The 16,006-nt window shown below is 37.1% G+C and overlaps 1 protein-coding gene across 1 annotated transcript in view; it reads left to right on the top strand.

The window, feature by feature from the left end:
* The window catches only part of mybpc2b (myosin binding protein Cb), a 69,855-nt gene that overhangs the window by 15,557 nt on the left and 38,292 nt on the right, over positions 1 to 16,006 (top strand). Inside the window, 3 exon segments of the mRNA XM_061909341.1 lie at positions 6,886 to 6,903; positions 15,154 to 15,216; positions 15,301 to 15,449. Coding sequence (XP_061765325.1) covers positions 6,886 to 6,903; positions 15,154 to 15,216; positions 15,301 to 15,449 — 230 coding nt within the window.

The raw sequence follows: 16,006 nt of genomic DNA, 5'->3' as shown, positions 1-16,006 counted from the left end.
CTCAGCTACAATCATATATATATATATATATATATGTCTATATATGTATATATATATATATATATACACACACATATATATATATATATATGTATATATATATATATACACATATATATATACATAATATCATAATATATATACAGTAAATAAATGGGTTGTACTTGATATATATATATATATATATATATATATATATATATATATATATATACATATATATATATATATATATACATATTTATGTATATATATATATATATATATATATATATATTTATATATATATATATATATATATATATATATATATATATATATATATATATATATACATATATGCATATATGTAAATATATGTAAATGTATATGTATACATACATATATACATACATGTATAAATGTATATGTTTATATACATATATAGGCGCCAGCGCCCCCCGCGACGCCCAAAAGGGAATAAGTGGTAGAAAATGGATGGATATATATATATATATATATATATATATATATATATATATATATATATATATATATATATATATATATATATATATATATATATATATGAATATAAATATATATACGGCTTCCTCCCACTTCCAAAGACATGCACCTGGGGATAAGTTGATTGGCAACACTAAATTGGCCCTAGTGTGTGAATGTGAGTGTGAATGTTGTCTGTCTATCTGTGTTGGCCCTGCGATGAGGTGGCGACTTGTCCAGGGTGTACCCCGCCTTCCGTGCGATTGTAGCTGAGATAGGCGCCAGTGCCCCCCGCGACCCCAAAAAAAAGGGAATAAGCGGTAGGAAATGGATGGATGGATGGTATATATATACTGTATATATATATCTATAATATATATATATATATATATAATATATATATATATATAATACTAGTGGAAGATGGCAGAGGGATTTTCTTTGTTAGATTTTTCTCTTAGCGATGTAGACGATGTCCAGGAAAACCACAATGCATCTAATTGGCCACATTTGGACAAATGTATGTGTATGCCCAAAACATTCATTTGTGTATATATATATACACAAATGTGTATTATATATGTATTATATATATATATATATATATATAATACATATGTGTATTATATATATATATATATATATATATATATATATATATATATATATATATATATATATATATATATATATATATATATATATATATATATAAAATACTAACAAGAATTATAACAATCATAACAATCATAACTATGGATTTAGAGTCATTTATTTATTTAAAAAATGGGTGCCAGAAAAGTATCGCAACTTGACAAAAAATGTATCTGAATTTTTTTAAACTTCCTGTGCAAACCTGAAAGTCAAAAAATTGTTTTTTAAATGGTCATACCTGTAAGTATCTACATGTGGAAATAAGGGAAATGTCCTGGTAAACAGCAAACATCCTTACTCTGCCTCCTGTTGCGCAACTGTGTTATTTGACGAGCGTGTGTTTTAAAAGAGGATTTATATTTTTGAAGAAAATTCAAAAAACTTAAAAATGTGGATACAGGAGGCAAGCATGTGATTTTTCCGTCCATAGTCAGAAATCAGTCTCTTTTATCTCTGTACAAATCCAAAAAACTATTTTCTGTTTTTTTTGTCTTTTCAGACTTACAATGTGTGTTGAAATCTTGGTCCATCTCTTTGCCATATCTGCCAACAACTCCAGTTTTCTCGTAATGAGTACGGTTTTTGATAATCCATTCCGGTTTAAGGCTACAGTGGTAAAAACTATCGTTTCCCATAAAAAGTTATTAACTTTAAAATCAAAATTGGGTAGTGAAGCGAGGTAGCTGAACTACATTTCCCAGTAGCTTGGCAGTAGCTTTGCTACTTTTTAGACATGATGATTGGTTGGTTTACGTATAAGGACATCCTTGATTGGTTGGTTGGTTTACTATGATGAGTCACGATTGGTTAAGATTAGGGCAAAAATTACAGACAGGCCAATCAGAGGCAAGATAAGGCGGGTCATCCAACCAGAAAAGGAAATCTCAACAGACATCCCAAATGATGACGAGAGAGTCTGAGAAGAGAAGAGGGAATATATATAAGCGAGTGATTTATATATATATATATATATATATATATATATATATATATATATATGTATATATATATATATATATATATATATATATATATATATATATATAAATATATATAAATATATATAGTATATATATATTTATATATATATACTATATAATACTAGTGGAAGATGTCAGAGGGATTCTCTTTGTTAGATTTTTCTTTTAGCGATGTAGACGATGTCCAGGAAACCCACAATGCATCTAATTGGCCACATTTTGACAAATGTATGTGTGTGCCCAAAACATGTTTACCAAGTAAACCCAATTGACATTGTTATCACCAGGAAGGATGAGATCACCTACCTAGGTTCCATTCTAGAGGCTAATCTTTCCTGTGATAAAATGGCAACCAAGGTGATCAAAAAGGTCAACCAAAGAACGAGATTCCTCTACAGAATGTCCTCTCTGGTCAACAAAAGCACCTTGAGGATTCCAGCGGGAACTCTCATTCAACCCTTCTTCGATTTAGCTTGCACCTCCTGGTACCCCAGCACCTCCAAAACCCTCAAATCTAGACTCCAAACATCCCAGAATAAGCTAGTCCGGTTACTTTTAGACCTCCACCGCAGATCACACCTCAATCCAACCCACTTCTCCAAAGTGGGCTGGCTCAGGGTGAAGGACAGAGTAAAACAACTTGCACTGAGCCTAGTCTATAAAATCCGCTACACCTCCTTGATACCAAAGTACATGTCAAACTACTTCCTTAACCGCCATAACCACAACACCAGGGGGAGCTCCACAAACCACGTTAAACCCAGATTCCGATCTAACAAAGGTCTTAACTCATTCTCTTTCTATGCCACATCAATGTGGAATGCACTCCCAACAGGTATAAAAGTAAGTGCATCTCTATATTCCTTCAAAACCGCTCTAAAACAACACCTCCAGGCAACTTCAACACTTTACTAATACCCTCCTCCATTCACATCCTATCTCCCCGGATTATAAACAACTCAAATGTACTTCTAATGTATTTACTTGTTCTTATGCTATCTGAACTCACTATGTTCTCTGCTGGCTGTACATATCCTACTAAATAAGACCTACACTGTTTCAATGTCCATTTCTCTGTTGATGCAATTGTTGATGACTGAAGTACTGATATCGACCAAAGCTCCTCATCCCACCCCCCGGATTGTAAATAATGTAAATAATTCAATGTATATACTATGATGATTAACTTGTGTGATGACTCTATTATGTTGATAGTATATATTTGTACCATGAATTGATTAACGTGGACCCCGACTTAAACAAGTTGAAAAACTTATTCGGGTTTTACCATTTAGTGGTCAATTGTACGGAATATGTACTGAACTGTGCAATCTACTAATAAAAGTATCAATCAATCAAAAACCAAATCAAAACTGAAAGAGGTGGAATACACATTTAAGAACACACATGATTGTGGCAGACATGCGTTGACTTTTGTGACAGTTAAGGTTAAAGTACCAATGACTGTCTCACACACATACTAGGTGTGGTAGAATGTGTCCTCTGCATTTGACCCATCCCCTTGTTCACCCCCTGGGAGGTGAGGGGAGCAGTGGGCAGCAGCAGTGGCTGCGCCCGGGAATCATTTTTGGTGATCTAACCCCAAATTCCAACTCTTGATGCCATGAATCACAAATGGCTACTCATGTAAAGGAAGTTAGCTAATAGAATAAACAATATTTATACTTTTTATGATTTGTGCATGATTTTTGCATTTGGAGCAGTCACAAGTGGAGAGGGAGTCGAAGATACATAAATTGGCTATAAAAAAATCCATGGCAGAATCCACTAAAACAGAAACAAAAAGGAGAGTGCAAGCTGCTCAGACATTTACCAGGAAGGCTCATGTCAGAGCTATCAAAGCAAAAATGCCAAAGTAATGTGTGAATGAAATGAAGTAATGTGTAAATAATGTAAATAACTAGATGAACCATCTGTGGTTGTGAAGTGAAACGCTAGTAAGGTTGTGAATACTGTATAGAGTAGGCTAACCCATGTTGTTCCTGTGGCTGTGAACACAAGCTGTAGTGACTACATTTGATTGAATGAGAAGTTTATTGACATTTTAAAGAATTGAATCCATGTAATGCTTTAAAAAGGCAAATGGATGGCACAAAAAGCCAAAAGGCTTGTTTCCATTGTGGTCCATTAAATAATATTAAATATCATAATGGCAGCACCGTGGGACAGGGGTTAGTACGTGTACCTCACAATACGAAGGTCCCGGGTTCGATCCTGGGCTCAGGATCTTTTTGTGTGGGGTTTGCATGTTCTCCCCATGACTGCGTGGGTTCCCCCCAGGTACTTCGGCTTCCTCCCACTTCCAAAGACATGCACCTGGGGATAGGTTGATTGGCAACACTAAAATTGACCCTAGTTGGTGAATGTTGTCTGTCTATCTGTGTTGGCCCTGTGATAAGGTGGCGCCTTGTCCAGAGTGTACACCGCCTTCCGCCCGAACGGGGCTGGGATCGGCTCCAGCACCCTCCGCGACCCCATAATGGACAAGCGGTAGAAATAGATGGATGGATGGAACATAGTGACTGAAACAGACATAGTGATTCATTTTGGTGAATGGGGTAGTTATTTATGTAAACTCTGTTTGATAATGTTTCAATTCTTTAAACACTAAAACATCTTTATATGGTGCTTTTTTTGTTGTTGCTATTTTTTCCCCGATTTATTTTCAGTCTTTTTCATTAAGTTCAAATCACATGCCTGAGGAGGGCACGGGGAAAGAAGGGAAAACTACTTGAGCTAACTACTCGGGGGGACTCACAGGGTACGCCTATAGTGAAGTGAAGTGAATTATATTTATATAGCACTTTTCTCTAGTCATCAATCATCCATCCATCCATTTTCTACCGCTTATTCCCTTTCGGGGTCGCGGGGGGTGCTGGCGCCTATCTCAGCTACAATCGGGCGGAAGGCGGGGTACACCCTGGACAAGTCGCCACCTCATCGCAGGGCCAACACAGATAGACAGACAACATTCACACTCACATTCACACACTAGGGCCAATTTAGTGTTGCCAATCAACCTATCCCCAGGTGCATGTCTTTGGAAGTGGGAGGAAGCCGGAGTACCCGGAGGGAACCCACGCATTCACGGGGAGAACATGCAAACTCCACACAGAAAGATCCCGAGCCTGGATTTGAACTCAGGACTGCCATCAATGTTTATTTATATAGCCCCAAATCACAAATGTCTCAAAGGACTGCACAAATCATTACGACTACGACATCCTCGGAAGAACCCACAAAAGGGCAAGGAAAACTCACACCCAGTGGGCAGGGAGAATTCACATCCAGTGGGACGCCAGTGACAATGCTGACTATGAGAAACCTTGGAGAGGACCTCAGATGTGGGCAACCCCCCCCCCTCTAGGGGACCGAAAGCAATGGATGTCGAGCGGGTCTAACATGATACTGTGAAGGTTCAATCCATAGTGGCTCCAACACAGCCGCGAAAGTTCAGTTCAAGCATCATGTGACTCATAGCGCTTTACATAGTGAAACCCAATACCTAAGTTACATTTAAAGCAGTGTGGGTGGCACTGGGAGCAGGTGGGTAAAGTGTCTTGCCCAAGGACACAACGGCAGTGACTAGGATGGCGGAAGCGGGGATCGAACCTGAAACCCTCAGTTGCTGCACGGCCGCTCTACCAACCAAGCTATGTAAAACAGTATACTTTATCTCAGGCAAGCAGAAAAAAAAATGAGATACATTGGGGCAAAAAAGTATTTAGTCAGCCACCGATTGTGCAAGTTCTCCCACTTAAAATGATGACAGAGGTCTGTAATTTTCATCATAGGTACACTTCAACTGTGAGAGACAGAATGTGAAAACAAATCCAGGAATTCACATTGTAGGAATTTTAAAGAATTGATTTGTAAATTATGGTGGAAAATAAGTATTTGGTCAACCATTCAAAGCTCTCACTGATGGAAGGAGGTTTTGGCTCAAAATCTCACGATACATGGCTTCATTCATTCTTTCCTTAACACGGATCAGTCGTCCTGTCCCCCTTAGCAGAAAAACAGCCCAAAGCATGATGTTTCCACCCCCATGCTTTACAGTAGGTATGGTGTTCTTGGGATGCAACTCAGTATTCTTCTTCCTCCAAACACGACGAGTTGAGTTTATACCAAAAAGTTCTATTTTGGTTTCATCTGATCACATGACATTCTCCCAATCCTCTGCTGTATCATCCATGTATCCATTTTGGTATGAACTAAACTCGTCGTGTCACCTACTGTGAAGCATAGGGTGGAAACATCATGCTTTGGGGCTGTTTTTTCTGCTAAGGGGACAGGACGATTGATCCGTGTTAAGGAAGAATGAATGAAGCCATGTATCGTGAGATTTTGAACCAAAACCTCCTTCCATCAGTGAGAGCTTTGAATGGTTGACCAAATACTTATTTTCCACCATAATTTACAAATAAATTCTTTAAAATTCTTACAATGTGAATTCCTGGATTTTTTTTCACATTCTGTCTCTCACAGTTGAAGCGTACCTATGATGAAAATTACAGACCTCTGTCATAATAGTAAGTGGGAGAACTTGCACAATCGGTGGCTGACTAAATACTTTTTTGCCCCACTGTATGCGCCATGGAATAATATTTAGGGGGATAGTTACTCACTGTTGCCCTTTTAAAAGAAACCTGCTATACTGTACATGAAACTTTTTGCAGAGGTAATAGTACGAATGTCTTAGAGAGTGTTAACAAACGTGTCGCTTCTGTTTCTCTTCCCGCAGCTAAAGCAGAGCAGAATGGTAAGTCAGCTGCATGCCGCCACGTAGCCCCTGACCTTTACTGCATATTTCATTATCACGCCTGCCGCTCGATTATAGCTTGCACGTTGTCACGCTGGTCACCTCAATGCATCGAGCCACAAGCCGTTTCTCGCCCTCTGACCCCGTTAATTGACTGTAACCAACTTTATTTGCCATCTTTCAACCAGAACGTCCGTCCCAGCATGCATCTCTGCTTAGATACTATTAGAGTGGTAGTCGCACGCCCGAGGCCCACTGACACAAATGTTGCTCAGCCTCGTGTTCTCCATGTTCTTCCTGTGTGTGCAGCGCCACACTCTACTGTATTTGTTCAGCTGTTCAAGCCTCTTAACTTGTGTCAGATTGCTTTGCATTTGCTGTATGCACGAGGAAAAAAAAATAATTCTGCTAATTTTAGGCCCACAGGAGCCACCAGAGGATTGTGAGGGCCTTAATTTCATTCTTTAAGTCAGGGGCTCTTTTCACCACCTTTTTCACTTGGCTCTCCTAGTACCACCATAATCCATTTTCTACCACTTGTCCCTTTCGGGGTCACGGGGGGTGGGGGCTGGAGCCTATCTCAGCTGCATTCGTGCGGATGGCGGGTTACACCCTAGTATGAGGGGCTGTTCAGAATTACCTCTTACATACACTACTGAAATGCTCTCACATAAACAACCAACATATTTTTATCACACACACACTACTGAAACACTCTTATACACACTACTGAAACACTCCTATACGCACTACTGAAATGCTCTCATATATCCATCCATCCATTTTCTACCGCTTATTCCCTTTGGGGTCGCGGGGGGCGCTGGTGCCTATCTCAGCTACAATCAGGCGGAAGATAGAGTACACCCTGGACATATAAACAACTGAAATCTTTTTCTCACACACTCTACTGAAACAGTCTTATACACACTACTGAAACACTCTTCAGTTGTTTATGTGAGAGCATTTTAGTAGTGTGTATAAGAAAGTTTCAGTAGTGTGTGAGAGAAAAAACATTTCAGTTGTTTATGTGAGAGCATTGCAGTAGTGTATGTAAGAGGTAATTCTGAATTATGAGGGGCCGTTAGGAACATTATTCAGAATTACCTCTTACATACAGTACACAACTGAAATGCTCTCGCATAAATAACTGAAAATTGTTTTCTCTCACACACACTTCTGAAACACTCTTGTACACACTACTGAAATGCTCTCACATAAACAACTGAAATGTTTTTCTCTCAGAGAAAAATATTTCAGTAGTGTATGTGAGAGAATTTCAGTAGTGCATGTAAGAGCGTACACTGAAATGTTTTTGTCCCAGGGAAAAAAATGTCAGTAGTGTATGTAAGAGCATTTCAATGATGTATGTAAGAGCATTTCAGTAATGTGTATAAGAGTGTTTCAGTAGTGGGTGTGTGAGAAAAAAGATTTCAGTTGTTTATGTGAGAGCATTTCAGTAGTGTGTATAAGAGTGTTTCAGTAGTGTGTATAAGAGTGTTTCAGTATTGTGTGTGTGAGAAAAATATGTTGGTGGTTCATGTGAGAGCATTTCAGTAGTGTATGTAAGAGGTCACTCTGAATAATGTCCCTAACAGCCCCTCATAGTATGAGGGCCATTGGGGACATTTTGTGAGAACATTTCAGTAGTGTGTATAAGAGTGTTTCAGTAGTGTGTATAAGAGTGTTTCATTGTGTGTATGTCAGAGAAAAAGATTTCAGTTGTTTATGTAAGAGCATTTCAGTAGTGTATGTGAGGGGTCATTCTGAATAATGTCCCTAACGGGGCCGTTTTATATATATATATATATATATATATATATATATATCTATATATATATATATATATATATATATATATATATATATAGATATATATATATATATATATATATATATATAGATATATATGTAAACAACTAACACACACTACTGAAACACTCATACACACTACTGAAACACTCTTCAGTTGTTTGTATGAGAGCATTTCAGTAGTGTATAAGAGTGTTTCAGTAGTGTGTGTGAGAGAAAAAAACATTTCAGTTGTTAATGTGAGAGCATTTCAGTAGTGTACAGAATGTAAGAGTTAATTCTGAATAATGTCCCTAACAGCCCCTCATACCCTGGACCAGTCGCCACCTCGTCGCAGGGCCAACACAGATACACAACATTCGCACTCACATTTACCTACCATAATGACTTACATTAAAGTACAGTAGCGTAGTAGGCCTAAATGTTAATTAAAAACAAGGCAGAGTTTTCGTTTAACCAGTATATTTTAATATTTTTGACCATTGTAACATTACACACAGTTTGAACAGTAACACTGTGTTTGAATAGAAAAAAATAAAACACCATACTTTAATCAAGTGATTATTTGTCTTACCACTAGTGGTGCATGTACCACAATTTAAGAATCGCTGCTCTGACTAAGGCATTAATTTGTGCAATGCAGTGATAGTTGGAGAATGTTACTAACCATCCATGATTATTTGAGTAAATTACAGAGTCAAAAGGAGAAGTAAACGAGGTCAATCGCTTGCTTTAGTGATTATGTCTCTTTGGTTGCACATGTTTGCATTCCTTAGCTCCTCCACTGCATGTCGTTGTCACATTGTGTTGAATCAACATCTTCAATTTGCATCCATGACTTTTTCTTATTATTATTTTTTTTTTTAGCGTGCAGGGGAATAAAGCAGAGAAGACAATGAGGATTTTCCTTTTATTCACTGACTGCACTGTTTACCTTTTTTTTTTTCCGCAGGCATGTGGGAATTGATCTGCAAATGTTTCTTTTTTCTTTTTTTCCCCAAATTAATAACAGTTTTATTGTTGAGCAGGTCTCAACATAGCTTTGTTGCTGTTTAACGTTGATCTTTGTTTATACAGCCACCCCACAGCAGGAAGCAGATGGTAGGCACCTCCATATAAGGGCACACTTCCTTGCTTCTACATTCCATATGAAACATTACAGAAATAGCACAGGGCTAATTCTCATTCATTTTCTTCAGATGTACCCCCCGCAGACGGAGGTACGTACACGGAACGTGACACTTCCTCAAGCCCGTCTCCGTAATCCCTTTAATGCATTCACATGAGAGTGCATACATGTGCATGGCGTGTACCCTTGATCGTCTGTTTGCAGGTGTGCCACGGATGATTGACCTGAAATGAATATTTTCCTTGAATGTTTTTCAAAAGTTCTTCCCCATCATGATTAGAATGCATTACATCATATGGTCATACCAATGCTAATACTGATACTACAAACAAAAACTAAAACAACAACATATTTTTTGACATTGAAAAATCTCTAACGGCTATAGTATCAACTCTACTGATATTTTACTTGGTGGCGTTATTGTCAATATTTGTATCAATTTTCCCGCTTTTGTTTACATATAAGAGCTCTAGCTTGCGGTGAGTATATCATGCTACAGCAGGGGTGTCCAAAGTGCGGCCCGGGGGCCATTTGCGGCCCGCAGCTAATAGTTTACCGGCCCACCACACATTCTGCAAAAATTGTAAAATTGATAGTATTGCAAAAATAAAAATAAAAACATTCTAAAAAAGTGGAGTGAGGTGAAATCTAATGAGAAAAAGTGGCAATGTTGACACATTTTTTTTTTCCTTTTGTCTTTATTTGCTTTTTTTTTTCCATTGCTCAAAAAAAGGGCAAAAAAATGTATGTTACAATGAATTATTACTTAAAAATGATCCCTTTAAAATGTTTTATGTGGAAAAAATATTGCATATGTTGTGTGGTTGCCATATAAAAACATCAAAGCTTTGACAAAAGAGCATAAAACAAACAAAGTAATAGGTCAAACTTAAAATCGACAGATATATCGGAAGTTGATCTTGAGATTTAAGTGTTAAAAGTAAAAAAAACTAATAAAAATGCATCACTTTATGAGTGGGGAACTTTTCGGATCTCAAATATATTTAGTAGGATTTTATTTAACTTTTCACTGTGATTACTTAAAAATATTCAATAATTAAAATCAATGGTGTGCTGCATTATTGATCTTTGATGGCTTTAATTGCTAAATAAAGGAACTCTCCTGAAGGAATCAATAAAGTACTATCTATCTATCTAAATACTGCATATTTCAGTTTTACTTTAAAAAACAAAGTTGTCTTTGACAGAAAAGGCATAAAACCTTATTTGTTTTACTTTATGTCAACCTCAAGTTGATATACAGATTTACTGTAAGCATTAAATAAAAAAATAAAAATAATAATTTGACTTATTTTTAACATTTTAGTGACTGAGACCCTCTATGCTCCCCAGGAGCCATAAGGATTAAAAAAAAAAAATCCATATATTTTGTTATGGTTTGAAAATAAAAAATATCAAAATGGCCCCCGCATGCTTAAATTTTTCCATGTGTGGAAAAAGTTTGGACACCCCTGTGCTACAGTGTCTAGTGTTACATGTTTCTCTACTCCTCGTCCTCTCGTACAGTTCCCCTTTAAGACTTTTTTTCTCCCCACCTCCATTTGAGGATGAAGTTCATCACTAGCTCTCTTCTGCCACCCTGGCAATTTAAAACAATTAGAGAGAAAAAAGAGCAGCTGTGGTTCAAGTTGTGGAACAACAACAGCTGCTGTAAGCAAGCCATGCCATATCATGACTTTGCCCTCAATTGAACATTACGACCTATTAATAATCTCCTGGAGATGCCAAACCCTGCAGGAAGTCACGGCGCGGACGTCAAACTTAGTTTTTCTTGTCTTCAAACCCGAAGGCCGAGAAGACGAAGCATGACTGCGCCGCAGCCAAGTGGACAAACATCCTTAACACGCCCAGTTCCACTTTTACAAATGAAACTCAAAACCTGGCATTCCGTAAGCCTTTTAATGGAATCCATGTCGGTGTGAGGGTTGGTCAGATGTGTGACCTGCTTTTCTGTATAGTTTATCTTTAAAGAAAATAAAAGACATCTGCACTTGCTATAAAAACTACCATTACTTGCCCTCCCAAAAAACACACTAACAAGTTTGAAACTTTTACAGCACTTTAAGTAGGTTTTTAAAAACGCAGGTTGCTGGTGCAGAGGAAATCTTGCATCACTCCGAGTACTGAGGAGGATTTCCCACTCCAGCATATTTTGTTGTGCTGGCCCCAAGGAAGGTCTTGCACCAGCTGTTGGAGTGTCTCCAAGGGCACGAGTAGTTATCATACCCAAGCTGTTTAAAGAACTTTCCCACATGGCTGAAGTGTGCATTGGTGGGTCGAGGGACTTCTTTTAACACCAGCTGTTGGGCTAATGAAGCAGGAAGCACCTTCTTTAACTTCTTGAGACCCCCACAAAAATCCAGTTCCTTTAAATATAGCATTAAATATGAATGAGCAATTAATTAGTTATGATTTGTAATTAAATAATTTAATTAAACTTTATTCAACATGGAGATCACCCAAATGTGTTGAATGTTTCAGCCATAGTCCTTAAAGTAAGTGTTAAATATTAATATTGGGGCGGCATGGCGTAGTGGGTAGAGCGACTGTGCCAGAAACCTGAGGGTTGCAGGTTCGCTTCCCACCTATTGACATCCAAATCGCTGCCGTTGTGTCCTTGGGCAGGACACTTCACCTTTGCCCCCGGTGCCGCTCACACCGATGAATGAATGATGAATGAATGATTGGCGGTGGTCGGAGGGGCCTTAGGCGCAAACTGGCAGCCACGCTTCCGTCAGTCTACCCCAGGGCAGCTGTGGCTACAGATGTAGCTTACCACCACCAATGTGTGAAGGAATGATGGGTTCCCACTTCTCTGTGAGCACTTTGAGTATCTAACAATAGAAAAGCGCGATATAAATCTGATCCATTATTATTATTATTATTAATATATATACATCTATGTATATATATATATATATTAATATATATATATATATATATATATATATATATATATATATATATATATATATATATATATATATATATATATATATATATATATATATATATATATACATATATATACATATATATATATGTATATATATACACACATATGTATATATATACATGTATATGTGTGTATATATATACATATATATATAAATGTATATATATATATATATATGTATATGTATATATATACATATATATATATATATATATATATATATATATATATATATATATATATATATATATATATATATATATATGGACACAATTTTTCATTTAATGTGTTTTAGAAATGAGTTTCCTCCGCCGTGTGGCGGGGCTCTCCCTTAGAGATAGGGTGAGAAGTTCTGCCATCCGGGAGGAGCTCAACGTAAAGCCGCTGCTCCTCCACATCGAGAGGAGCCATATGAAGTGGTTCGGGCATCTGGTCAGGATGCCACCCGAACGCCTCCCTAGGGATGTGTTTAGGGCACGTCCAGCTGGTAGGAGGCCACGGGGAAGACCCAGGACACGTTGGGAAGACTATGTCTCCCGGCTGGCCTGGGAACGCCTCGGGATCCCCCGGGAAGAGCTAGACGAAGTGGCTGGAGATAGGGAAGTCTGGGCTTCCCTGCTTAGGCTGCTGCCCCCGCGACCCGACCTCGGATAAGCGGAAGATGATGGATGGATGGATGGTGTTTTCTTTATTTTCATGACTGTTTACATTGTAGATTGTCACTTGCCACTCTTGGTATTCTCTCGATGAGCTTCAAGCACACGTATGAAGTGAAAACCATTTCAAGTGACAACCTCTTGAAGCTCATCGAGAGAATGCTAAGAGTGTGCAAAGCAGTAATCAGAGCAAACGGTGGCTATTTTGAAGAAACTAGTATATAAAACATGTTCTCAGTTATTTCCTTTTTTTTTGCTAAGTACATAACTCCACGTGTTCATTCATAGTTTTGATGCCTTTAGTAACAATATACAATGTAAATAGTCATGAAAATAAAGAAAACACATTGAATGAGAAGGTGTGTCCAAATTTTTGGCCTGTACTATATATATATATATATATATATATATATATATATTTATATATATATATATATATATATTTTTTTTTTTAATTCATTTTTTTTTTTTTAACTTTAAATCTCCTGATCAACTTCAGATCGCTACGTCGATACAACGTTTTTTATCTTTTTTTTTTGTTATGTTTTATGCTCTTCTGTCAAAGAAAAATAACATTCTTTAATGGCAAAAACCAAAACAAAGCACAATATTGTTGTAACCCCATGTACACAACTCTTATGTCACTACAAACTCACCAACATCATTTTTATTAAGTGTAAGTTGGCAGGTTTAAAGAAATTATTCGTCTAATAAGTATTTATGGAACTATATTAACACATTTGTTTGTGCTCTGTTTAAAACACCACAGTGATAAATACGTGAATGAGTAAATACACAGATAAATGAATGAATAGACAATAAGTAAACAACTATTAATTACATAAAAAAACAAAGTTTTCATTAATAAGTTACGTAATTTAAGGTTCTCTTGAGATGAATACCATTATCTCATTCTTTAATAGGGTTCAATATTTATTTATTAAAAGCCTTCTTTGTATATTCAACTCGATTATGTTGCATTGTTTGAGCTCATTGTTTAATGCATTCCATAAATTAATTCCACATACTGACTTATGTCAGTGAATGATAGACACAATTCCCCAAAAAGTGCAGTTCCCCTTTAAATTGTATGCTTTAGTTAAATAAAATGTGTATTATTAAAGTAACATTAACGTTACTTCAATAATAATTGATGTTTAAGGTCATTGCAGGTAATACTTTTGCAGTTCTGTCTTACATCTTTTTTTGAGAGCGAGAGGGATATAATTGCCTTTCACTGACTGACACAAAGGTTTAATCACACATTGTTTTTCCATCAGCTGTGGTCAAACCTGAAGGGAAGGGTAAGCGTGATGGTGTTCACTATGTTCCTTTATACCTGCACCCCATGTTGTTCTGTACCGATGTCCATTTAAGTGTTCTTTTTGTATACTGTCATTCATATCTTGTACGTTTTAAAACATATATGTGATGTTTATTAACCTGTTTGCCCTTTTTTCCTATGCCTGCTACAAAACCACATTTGCGTCATGTTATCGTTGTCCGAATGACATTTTGTCTCTTTTTTTTATGTTATTAAACAAGACTGGAGAACTGTCAACAAATAATGTATGCTTTGTGCTGCACTTTGGATTGTTTCGGGGGTGGTGCAGTGAGAAAAAAACCTGGTTGTAAAATAAAAATATAAGGGATATTAATGATGATTTATTCTCTTTCAGAGGTGACAGAGCTCACGGGGCTCTTCCTGGAGAAGCCGGCAGATCATGTGACGGCTGTTTCAGGTTAAGACGCGTAGGAGTGATGATGTGTTGGATTTAATGCGGTTATCCCCTGTTTGAAGCTTGCGGTGTTTGTTTTAATGACAGGCACGGATGTGACCCTCATTGCAAAGGTGGACTCCAGCACCCTGACAAGGAAGCCCACCATGAAATGGTTGAAGGGAAAATGGCTGGACCTCGGCAGCAAGGCCGGGAAGCACATGCAGTTCAAAGAAAGCTACGACAGGAACACAAAGGTAACGCAACAATTTGTGCTGTATTGTCAAACTAGTAATGTAAAGTCACAATGTTGCCGTCACCCACTGGCATTATTGCAATTGGAAATAAATTACATTTTACAAATCACTGAAAACAATGTGAAAACCCCCCCACAAATAATTTCTAAGTAAATATAAACAATACAATGGCAGTAAGGTCTAACAGTACTTGTTTTTTCAAGAACAATCCTGACAAAAATAGTATACCATCATATTGTTTAAACTCAGAAGTCTTTACTCAAAACCTGTATTTTTTTTTCTAGTAAGTTCCACTTGCTTATGATAAATATTCCTGTGAAATATGTCATAAACATCTGGTCTTACTCATCAGCATTAGCTTATAGAGATCGATGTAACTGTTTTCCAAACCGAAGAGAGTACGTGTGACGGACAGTGCTGAGATGAAAAAGGAGACAGGATTTTAAAGGCCTTCTGAAATGAGATTTTCTTATTTAAACGGGGATAGCAGGTCCATTCTATGTGTCATACTTGATCATTTCGCGATATTGCCATATTTTTGCTGAAAGGATTTAGTA

This window comes from Nerophis ophidion, linkage group LG08 (genome assembly GCF_033978795.1).
Source record: "Nerophis ophidion isolate RoL-2023_Sa linkage group LG08, RoL_Noph_v1.0, whole genome shotgun sequence".
Lineage (NCBI taxonomy): Eukaryota > Metazoa > Chordata > Actinopteri > Syngnathiformes > Syngnathidae > Nerophis > Nerophis ophidion.
Note: the sequence above shows the minus strand (reverse complement) of the source record. Positions and strands in the feature narration are given on the sequence as shown.